This window comes from Tauraco erythrolophus, chromosome 11 (assembly GCF_009769465.1).
Source record: "Tauraco erythrolophus isolate bTauEry1 chromosome 11, bTauEry1.pri, whole genome shotgun sequence".
Classification (NCBI taxonomy): Eukaryota; Metazoa; Chordata; class Aves; order Musophagiformes; family Musophagidae; genus Tauraco; species Tauraco erythrolophus.
In genome coordinates this window covers 9686799-9698358 of record NC_141475.1, presented here as the reverse complement: position 1 = coordinate 9698358, position 11560 = coordinate 9686799, and the positions used below count along the sequence as shown (strand labels likewise).

The 11560-nt window shown below is 46.5% G+C and overlaps 1 protein-coding gene across 1 annotated transcript; it reads left to right on the top strand.

Moving 5' to 3' along the window:
* The first annotated feature begins 8753 nt into the window (after positions 1–8753).
* On the top strand, positions 8754–9611 carry RNF228 (ring finger protein 228). The gene has a single exon (XM_086618686.1). It carries the CDS (start codon positions 8754–8756, stop codon positions 9609–9611), a length of 858 nt encoding a protein of 285 aa, XP_086474812.1.
* The last annotated feature ends 1949 nt before the right edge of the window (positions 9612–11560 follow it).

Here is an 11560-nt window from a genome sequence, read left to right as displayed (position 1 = left end):
TCCATTAATTGTTTTAGAGAAGACATGCATGCCAAGTCTGTTACCTCTATTTATCTGTGCTCATTGGGGGAATACACATTCTTCTGAGAGACAACGGCAGCACCTACAGAGCTTTTAACTAGGATTTTTCACCATTCACCATGGATCATCACTCTGGTTGGCAGCTTTCCTGGCAATGGCTGAAGAAAACCTTGGTTTAACTCCTTTCCTTAGAAGTTACAAGGTCTCTAGCAGTGCAAGAGTTTAGAGAAGTTGCAATCCTTGGGTGGTTTCTTAGTATCTACAAATCTGAACCACAACTATAACTCAACGTCCATGCTTCTAGCAGAATTGATACAGAAACTTTGGACAAGCTTCTAAAATCTTATTTGGAGCCTCAGACAGTCAAAGTGACAAGACTATAGAAGTAAAAAAAAAAAAAAACCAAAACAAAAGTATTGATCCAAATATATTGGGTAAAAAATATATCTCTGAGATTACGGGATGAGGTTTTTGAGGGCAGAAGTTCCAGAGACCTGAAGTAGCCCTAAGAAATTTTCTCCCAAATATAGTATTTTTCACTCTACACAAAAAACAGTCAGAATAGATCACGTCTCCCAAAATTAGATATACAATGATTTCTAGCATGAAGAATGAATTGCCTCTTCTGCTGTTGATAAAATCATTCAGAGGTTTCTTTTAAAGTAACTGCCAAATCAAGCTTGTTTTTCACTGATTGTATAATCTGCATATGAAAGACTTGATCTGGAATGGGACCTCAGCCTGCCTCCTGATTATAGTCCCTCAGATCTAAAAGTGGAAAAATTATGCACGCAGAGCCTGATTCTGTACTTGCTAAGGAAGGCGCAAGTAGATTGACTGCAATGAATCCAGTGGAATTCTTCCAAATTGGCATTCACCAGTGGGAGTCCACATTTTTGTGAGGAAACAATTGTGAACAAAAAAAAATGGAAATTGAATACATTTTCAATTATTCTTACTCATAAAACTCAGGAACCATATACCCTTCAATTAAAGTAATTTAGATTTCAAATTAGGATGAAGGAATGTCTTTCTTGACACAGCAAGAAATGCATTTTTAGCTAATTGGAAAGTTTTCTCTTCAAATGTAACATCCTGAGTTCCCATCCCCATCAGAAAGATATCCCAGTTGTTTGATGGTTTTGTTCCAAAATATTTAATATCTAATCAACCCATTAGAAATAAGCTTCTCATCTTCCTTTCCAATATTATGAAAATGAGTGGGCCAGCAGAACAGACTATACAGCAGGAGCATGCCAAGTAACAAATCAGATATCCCTTTCCTTCTAGAGTTACAGTCACCCTTGGCGGGGCGAGTTTGGAAGTTGGCAGCATCCCTTTTGGCAGTTTCCATCCCCTTGTAATGCTGGAGATCCGTTCGCTGTGTCTGAGTCGCTTGGCTTGCTGGGCAGAGTAAATTAGATCACCATTGTATCCCCTCTAAGCCGCCTCTTCTGGAGATTGTGGAGTCCTGGTCCGTTGCGCTTACTTTGTAAGGAAGCTCTTCCCAATTCCTGGTCCTTCTTGCTCTTCCCTGAACGCTTTCCTTCCTAGTTTGCCTTCCCAGAGAAGAGGCACCAGCAGCGCACACAGTGCTTGGTACATGATTGATGCAGTGGCAATTCTCTTTGGTCTATAGTTGTTCCCAGTTTGCCCCTAACACTTGGTTTGCTTTTCCGACTAACACCTCCTTTAGAAGCAGAGGCTGGACTCCTCCATGGTTGCAGAGATCCAGGTAGGGAATGCAGAGGCTTCCAAAAGGTGGAGAGAGCAGGGGGTGGCGAAGGTGGCACGCAGCCCTGCCACTCTGGAGGCAACCCACTTTCTTACAAGCTACCTGAGCTCAGGTGAACCTTGTGAAGTTTCTTCTCCCCTATGTAGGCACTTCATGAGCACAAAGCTGAAATACACCTACAATAGAAAATTATACTATTTGAAATTTCAAGCCCAGAGGAATTGATAGAAACAGTCCCTTAGTTTTCAGCTAGCTATAGATCAGGTTTTAGGTTCCCATCAAGTGATTTTTAATTTGTCATTTCTTGTGAGGAGATGTTAAAGTCTGCCTACAAAAAATAAGAAACTCCCATGTGCTCATTTCAGCTCAAAACAAAAAAAAAAAAAAAAAATTACAATTTTAATATCTGAATATAGGCAATAATACGAATGCAAAAATTCCCAAACCCTTCATCTGTTTCTCATTCTGAATAAAATTGATTTAAGCGCATATACATAATATTGTGGTTTGAGCAATAGTAGTTGTTTCCAAGCTGTCTTAAAAAAATATGTTCCTGTCATTATCAAGGATAAAAACTTGTCCCCTTTGAAGCTGATAAAAAATTCTTACCAGCTTCACTGGATCAGGATTTTACTTCGGAGATAACCATCCCTATTTTAACTCTATGTTACCAATGATATGTTGCAATAAAAGCAGTAACTTAAATGTGTACTGTGTACTTCAAATAGAGCTCTTAAAGCACTAAATACTCTTTCAGAGTGTTTCCATATAGGAATAGCTTTTCTTTCTCTGTACAACACAAGGACAATTTGGGTAGCAGAAAGTAACCGCCCAAGAGAAAACAGCCATGCTGGCATTCACTAATTACGCTAATCACCATTATTAGTAGTTATTAATTTTGGCTGTATTTTCCCACAGAGGAGCTTTAATGTGGCCAGCATAGCCATAACTCTCAGCTAATTTTAAGCCCCAAGGTGCCACATGAGGCACGGCGGTCCTGCATCCCGAAACGCCCTGCTCTGCAGAGATCTGCCTCCTTGCCCAGACTGCTGAGGCAGCATGCTGCACCAAGCAAGCCCAAACAGGCTCTGCCAGCCCCACACTGGCACCTAAATCTGCACCCAGCGTCAAACTGAATTTTCACTATTACTGTGACGTGCAAAAAACAGTGCTGGCCAAAACAAAGGACTTCTCTGAGTTTTTCCTCTCTTTTTCTCTTTTTAGCTTGGTCCGTTTTCAAAAAATAATAGTTAAATCAGTGCAATTCCAGGATTCTTTTCTCAACAGTATCATCAGCAAAGGATTTGAAGAAGTGCAGTTTGCTTAGTAGAAGGTAAATTTTATAAAAAGACATTTGTTCCTAAAGCTGCAACCAACCTGGAAAACTGCAGCAATTTAAATACTGTTTTCTATGAGATTAATCAAAACTCTGCAAACACCCAGAGCAGATCTGCCCTAACACAGAAACACAGTTCTTGCTTCAGGAAGCCCTTAATAAACCCATACATGAGAGAGACGTGGGCTCCTTTGGCTGCCCTTCGCCGTACCGCACAGCCCGAGGGACCCAAGGCGCACACGGTTCTGGAGCCCGAGTTATTGATCTTGATACTCCCGTCAGCTGCATTAAACATTGGTCTGCATGGTAATACTGAGAGCACCTTTGCCTGAACTCTAGAGTTAGCCCATGTCTGCCATCAGCTTAAGTAACATTTCTGAGATGGGTTTGCTCTGGGTAGCAAGTCCGTGGTGATGTCCCTTGTTGCTGTTAAACCTTGGCTATTTGAGAAGGACATTGCACTAAGGGACATACCCTCACAATTTTAAAAGGTTCCCCATCTTTTCTTAACCAAAGCTCGTAATGCAGTTACCTGTTCAGGGCGTGCTGAAAACGCAGGATTATGGAAAATAAATGGATGAGAATAATCAGAAATTGTTCCCATCAGAAATTATGTAGTCACCTCCAGCTTTAAGCCCGCGTCTCTCACCCTTTTATTGGCAATAAACCTGTTGCACAATTTGGCATCAGACTGATGCCAATGAGGGTGTGTCTGTGCTTGGGGCTTCAGGTCAACAGTGGGTGAGGAAGAGAAGCTTAAAACTTAACCTAGAAGAAAAGGGAGAAGAGACCTCTGGTCCCGAAGGCATCGTCTTTCACACATTCCTCACTTCCTGAGGCAACTAAAGTAGGACCGTATTTAGCAGCTACAACATAGAGTGTATTTTGGGGGGAGAGGGGTGTCAAATACAGTACCTCTATTTACTTCTGCATCTTTCCCATTACATGCGTTAACAACACATTTTGTATATGGCTGTGACTGACACGGAACTGCTCATAATTATAATACTTCTTCTTTTTCAGCTCCCTGAAACGGCACACAAATATTATTGAAAATTAACATTCCTTTCTGTACTGAATGCAATAGACTGTGCATGCAATAGCTTTTATGGTAGTTCCAAGGTAAAAAAGGTAAAAAAGCACTTTAATTATAAATTATTCAGAAATACATAATACGAAATAAAATGCTAACGTGAAGAAAACAGATATTGCAGCATCCTACTACACAATGTTAGGGCATAAAAATAATGCACAGCTTTTGCCACTCCTCAAAAGAGAGCGGAAATGGGGTTGGAGGAGGAAATTCATGGAAGGATGAAAAGCAAGAGAGTTCTCTTTTTCTAAATATTTACCAAATGAGCACTAAGCTTAGTTACTTAATGCGCTCTAGAAAGTCAGACAATAAGTAGATTTCTATAAAAGTAAAAAACTCCTGATACTAAAGTATCAAAAAGTTTCTGATGTCAACCATAACAGCATATTAAGCCACATGAATCTATCTGAAGAGCTGTCTGACTTCAATGACCTGTGCATCAGTCCTAAACAAGCTTCTTAATTGTCGAATGTATAGAAAACATAAGCAAGAAAGGGTTTTAACTTTTTTACCATGAAAGGGCATCCAATCCATTCCTGTCTTGCACATCCATCAGAGAGAACTTTCTTCCTAACTGTAAACAAAAAGCAAGATGTCAAATTTCATTAAACATACCGATGGTACAGCAACACAGAAATTCTGAAGAATTAAACCACCTAGACAAGACATCATTGCTGCAGGGATGTATGCCAGCATGTCCCTTGTGAAAAACAGAAGGATTCTTCTATGAGATTTTGGGCTTGTCTTATCAGTGAGTTCATCTTACACTGTTACATCTCTTCTTAGATCAAGTCTTACACCATTACAAAACTGGCATGCTGCACTGGGTAACTCAGGCGCAATATTTAAAAGGCTAAAAATCAATTATTACCAGCCGCAGGATGATCATTTTAAGTTTGACACTTTTGCTCAGAATTCACAACACAACTTCTCAATAACACTCAAATTCTCTGATAGTGTGTCAGCCAAAAGTCAACCCTCAGAATCAGCTCAGTTGCATTTCACGGGTTTTTTTACAATAACTAACACATAATTCCCACTAAAGAACAGTCTCTAAAAGCTGACAATCCAAAGAACAAACACTCATTGTAATTCAAGTGACTCAAGGAGAAAATACATCTGGATCTTTAGAAATACAGTAACTTCCAAAAATCTCAAGAAATTTCTCTTCTCTTCAATCCCAGACTAGGAAGTCTTTAAATTCATCACGAAGATGTTTTCCAGTACTCATGGTCCAACTCCTCCACTTCTGGAGAATCATGGATTCAGTTGCCAGAGGAATCCAGCCAAGAAGCCACTTTCACCTTCAGGTTGGGCACTCTGCCAGTCCAAGAGTCCAAGGAGCCAGGGTGGCACCACGTCACAGGGAGCAGGAGTGTGTGTGGCACAGACACACATCCTGCCCAGTGAATCTGTGCACCCTTGGAGAGCTACAGCTGAACACTATCCTACAAGGATAAGGCTGTTGGGGGATACAAGAACGCTGCCCGCTCTTTAGGTTGTCACAACAGCCTTTCAAGCCTTGCTCTGGATTATACTATCCCATTATATACATGACACGATGCTGGACAAGAGAAAAGGGCTAAAATCATTAATGGCTTTGTTCCATGGTAAGGTAAGCACACATAAATCACTGTGGCTGTGATCCCAGCCTCATTTCCTCTCCTGACCACAGCCACCAGCATTTTTCCTTGCACTGGCTGCAGACCTCATGCACCCAGGCAGCGACCTGCTTCACTGAGTTGTTCCAGCAGAAAAACTAATTAAAAAAGCAAGTAGTGTTCAGTTGGATCATGTCCATGAACTGACTTGCTGTGTCATCACATGAGTTCCTGTGCCAGCAAAAGGGTAAGAGCCCACAAGTGCCACTAGACGTACAAAGAGGTAAATGGCAGTTGCACCCTTCCATGGAAAAAAGCAGCATCTCAGCAGGTGCAGGGACAGGGACATCCACTGCTGCTGCAATTCTCCATGTGGCTTCCATGTGCTATTAAATAATGCTCTCGACCTCATGGCACAAGATAACCTTGCTTGTGCGGGATCTAGCTATAGAGCATTGTGTTCACAGGTGTAATTGTCATCAAAGGTATTTCTGTGACTATACGCTATTTTTTTCTTATTCTTAGTTTTACAAAAAAAAATGTATTTCATCCTAATTTCACATTTAGCATTTTTTTTTTTTTAGTTATGCCCAACTTTGCCATATATTCTGTGTAGTTTTCATGCCAGAATTACAGCAAGCTTTCCCAACATCGACTTTCATATACTTATTAGGTGGAGTTTCAGTTGACCTCTGGGCAGATACACATCAGATAAGAAAACTCAGAACACAAAAGACAGAGGCAAAGCAGTTTGAACCAGAAACGCAGCTGATGTATCTGGACCTTATTAAAGCATTCGCTACAGTGCCTCAAAAAATTTTACTTGAAAAATTAATTCAGATTTGCTTGGATCTAAGGACTTTCATATGTTTTGAAAATTAATTGGAAGTTGCAGGGTTATGAAAGAGGCAATAATATTAAGTGGAAGGGAGGGGCCTGGGATAATTTGACATACATCTTTTAACAATGAACTAATTAAATGGGAAGATGACGCTAAACTGGGAAACAGTAGCAAGTAAAAAAAAAAAAGGGGGGGGGGGAGGCAAACCAAACCAAACCTAACCACCAGAAACATATATTTAAGAACTTAAGAATACCTGAGTAAATAAGATGAGATTTAGTGTAACGAATAGCTGATACCAGAGTTAGATGAAAACAGTCTAAATTCACCAGGGATGATATGCAGCACTGGGGAAACAGTAACAAAGTCCTCCAGGTGACAGGGGTAGATTAGCTCTGAGCTTACAAAACAGTGCGGGCTTTTAAAAAGGGGTGGTTTTTGACTCCACATGCCAAAGTAGCTCTGTGCTATGGACAGCGGCAGCAAAAGCCATTTTCTTTCTTCTTTTCGGAGACTGAGCCTGGATTTTTAAACAGTCTTTAAATTATCTCCTAGGATAAATTCCAAAAAGGATCTGGATGCCTGTACAGAGAACGTTCCTACTTTTCTCTATTTGACTTTATCCCACTATTTCGGTTTATGCAAAGCTGAAAAACTTTAAGGAAGTTCCATCTTCTGCTAGTTTTATTGCTTAAGGATTCACGGACAATCTTCAGACCTGCCATCACAATTTAGCAGCATGTGCCTTTTCATCTTTCAAAAAAGCCATTTTTTTTTCTAAATAATTAATGTTGTTTCCTCATTTCGTCTGGCTCTTCAAGAATGCTCAGGGCTCAAGAACAATGTCAGTCCTAGCACAGACTGCTAAAAGAAGGGATCCATTACGGTGGTGGACAGGGAGCTTCTCCAGCGCTTGCAGCAAAGCACACCTGATCTGACACAGCACATCACAGGGCAGAGGAAAGGGACACACGGCTCAGCTGAGCCAGCTCCCAGTCCAGAGCTCTTTCCCAAGATGCAGCTCTAGCAACAGAGCAGGGTGATGCAGTGTGCCTGAAATATGGGCCTTGCCTGCCTAGAGCTATCCCTGCCCGTGAGTGCACTGGCAGAACTACAAAAAGAAACAGTTATTTTTATGGCCTGTGCTACACCTGAAGATAATGGAGTTACTCCAGACTTTCCTGATGTGACAGCCGAATGTGATTTAGTGAAAACTATCGGGTTGTTTAACATTGAGCGATAGCTCTCAATCTTGTAATGCAATGTCAGGACATAAATAAAAACATCGGTAGCTCCTTTTGCCTCTGGCTTCCAGAATAAAATACCTTTTATTTTCACTGGGCGTAATGAAAGGAAATCACCGTGCACAAAAGGTTTTCCCAAGCAAAACACCTGTTAGCCCGCGAGCTCCAACGCATGGAACAGATGTGACCCCGCCAGCGTGCGGGTCTCCCCGTACCAAGCCCTGACGAGCCGCGTTCGCCGCCTAACGAACGTTTCTTAAAAAATGAATTCAGGACTAAAAAACCACCCGGCACTCTCCACCTACGAGCGTTTCCCAGAGCCAGCGCAGCAGCCGGGGCTGCAGGTCACCCCACCGCAGCGCGGTGCGGCTGCCGGGGACAACTCGGGGACCTCGACGGCCCGACCTGCCGTTGCCGGGGCGGGCCCGCCGCCGGGCGCAGCCAGCCGTGAGGCCGTGGGGATGCGGCGCCCGGGCTGCACCGGCCTTGGTGCCGCACGCCCCCCCAACGGCCCTTGGGCGCGGCGGACCGGGAGAAGCGCCCCTCCGCCGCCTCGGCCGCGACGCACTCCCTCCAGCCGCGCACCGGCGGCCGCTCCCGGGGGCGGGCGGCGCCGATCCCGCCCCCCGCCCGCGGCAGCCGCCAGCGCGGCTGGCGGGCGCCGCAGGCAGACAGGCAGGCAGGCAGGGAGCCGCCGGCCCTCTCTCCCTCCCTCCTTCCGTCCCTCCCTCCCCGCCGGGCCGCGCCGCAGCCCGCGGGCGCGGCCAGGAGGCGGCGGGGCCGCGGCTCCCCGGCTCCCCGCCCGCCTCGCAGGCGCGGCGCGGCGCGGCCCGGGACTCTCCGCCTTTCCGCGGCTCTCCGTTTCCCCTCCGGCGAGATGTTATGGCCGAGCCGGCGCAGAAGGGCGACGTAGGGCAGGGAGGGCGGCGGGAGGATGAGGCGGCGGCGGCCTCGGCCGCCGCCGCCCCCAGCTACGAGGACTACGAGTGCAAGATCTGCTACAACTACTTCGACCTGGAGCGGCGGGCGCCCAAGCTGCTGGAGTGCCTGCACACCTTCTGCCAGGAGTGCCTGAGCCAGCTGCACCTGCGGGCCGCCCAGCAGCCCTCCGCCGCGGAGCCGGAGCCGGGGCCGGGGCCCGGCCGGTCGGCCGGCGGCTCCCTGGCCTGCCCGCTCTGCCGCCACCGCACGGCGCTGCCCGACCACCGCGTCCACGGCCTCCCCGTCAACACCAAGCTAGCCGCCGCCTGCCCGCCGCAGCTGCGGGCCCGCGACCCGCTGCCCCAGGACAGCCTGCCGCCGCTGCCGCCCCGCCGCCCGCCCCGCGCCCGGGAGGCGGCGGCCGCCCTCGCCCCGCCGGCCCCCGCTCCCGCCGGCCGCGCCGGGCCGCGTTCATCGGGCGGCGGCTACGAGAGCTGCCAGAGCTGCAAGCGGGCGGCGCTGAGCGCCGGCTGCGTGTGCGTCGTCGTCTCCTTCCTCTCCATGGTGGTGCTGCTCTTCACCGGCCTCATCTTCGTCAACCAGTACAGCGGCGACACCGGGCCCGGCGCTTCGGCCTCGCCGTCGCCGGTGGGGCCCATCTGCCTGTCGGTCGCCAGCATCCTCGCCCTCTTCTCCGTCGTCGTCACATGGCTCATCTGCTGGCTTAAGTACCGGCCCGAGGCGGCGGCGACAGGCGGGGCGACCGCCAACGGCACCCCGCGGGGCCGGGCGGCGGCCGCCCGCAGGAGCGACACGTAGCGCCGGCGGAGCGGAGCAGAGCGGGGCCGGGCGGCGGCGGGCGCGGAGGGGCTGAGCGGGGCCGGGCAGGGCGCGGAGCGCGCTGTGAGCGGCCGCGGGGCCCGCCCCGCCGCGCACCGCGGTGAGGGGAGAGAGCCGCACGGTGGGCTCCGCAGCCCGGCCGGGTCCGAGGTGGCGGTGATGGTCCGCAGGGCGAGCAGGCGAGGGGCGGCGGAGGGCCCGGCCGCTCCGGAGGGAGGGCAGGACGCGTCTCTCTAGCAAAGATGTCTCAGAAGGGCCGCCCCGGCGAGCTGGGGCTCTGAGGTCGGGGAGCGCGCTCCTCCCCGGCGCGGTCGGGAGGGTACCCTGGTTTCCGTGCTCCCTGATGCAGGAGTGCAGAAGGACACAATCTCGATTAAAGAAAACTGGCTTACTGTTGCCCCCACCTGGAAGATAATTGGCGAGGTTCACTGTGGTTAGGAGGAGAACAGGATCACGATGTTAAATACGTTTTGTGCTTTCTCTTTTATGAAGTTAATAAGTACATATAGAAGAAGCTGTAACAGAAATGTATAATCTTTAAGAAACTGAGCCAAAGTTTCCCTACAGTTGAGAACAGTGTCGCTATAATTTTATTAGAAGGCCATCAGGCCCTCTGTTGTTTGCTTAAAATAAGCTTTTTAATTTAATTATTTGAAATTCTCATTTAATGTGGGAGACTGAAGCACTGCATTGCACACTTAAAATATTTTATGGACGATTATTTAATTAATGGAGCTCTAAAATAAAGCTAAGAGGCTCCTGTGGTAGAGAGTAATATTTCACTGGCCATTGATTTCGCTTTTTACACAGTGACAGAAGCCCACATTAAAATACGGACTTTCAGCATCACTGTAAAACTGGAACGTGGTAGCATAATCCGTGTATTGAACATTTCCCTTCAGTCGAGGTAGCTATAATGATACAATGGTTTTCCCCTCTTGGTAAGTTTCTCCTCTTCGCTATGAGTTTCTGTAAAGGCCAGTAGAAAATGCTTTTGTTTTGCAAAGTTGGAACATCAAAGATGTCTTTGAAATGTGAAGAGATGCTCATAATATGAAATGGAAAAACATTGCCATATGACTGGTTTTGTAGTATATTAAGGAGTGCACTCTATATAGATACTGTTCTGTGTCGCGGGATAATTCATTTGGTGCCTGAATTTTTTTAACTTAGTTAGTTGTTATGATCTATTGTATTGGGAATAAGATAATGCTGCTTATTCCATGTTTCTACACAGTACTGTAATGGAATGAGGTGATTATTTTCGTCCTTAACAATTCAAGAATTTTAAAAGTGATCTTTTAGTATGTGTGTTTTGCAAGCTGTCTGCATGATATTCCGACAAGTATCCTCTTAATAGACCTTTGCTTGACCACTTCTATTAATCACAAGTGCAAAGGAATTTGCTATGTAGAAATGTAAAGACAGCAGGTGAAGATGTGTGATGTGTTTTATGACTGCACAAGTGATGTGTTCTGTGCGTTGTCTGAATTATCACAGATCGGTGAAAAACAACCCCCTGGTCCCCCAAAAAAAACGACAAACCCAAGCGATATTTATACAGACTCTGTTGCGATGGACACAGTTTGTGGAAACAGGATATGATTTTTGTCTCATGTCTATTTAAAAAGATCCGCACCAGCCTATTAAGGTCGTATATCATAACTTAAAGGCCCTGAGGAGATAAATTACTGGAATCAACTGTGGCTCTGACCATGGTTCCTGTGTTTAGACCAGAGTTTTCAAACTTGGAGTTGCTTGTTAGCCGTGTAGAAAGTGTACGCCTCCTAAAATCAGGCCTGACTATTAGCCCCTGTTGACTTCAGCAGTAGTTGTGGATGTTCTGCACCAAAGAAAATCACGAGACTTTTATTTAAGCATCTAAATGAGAATTTAGATGGTTGACTTCAGGTACAAACATTTGAAAA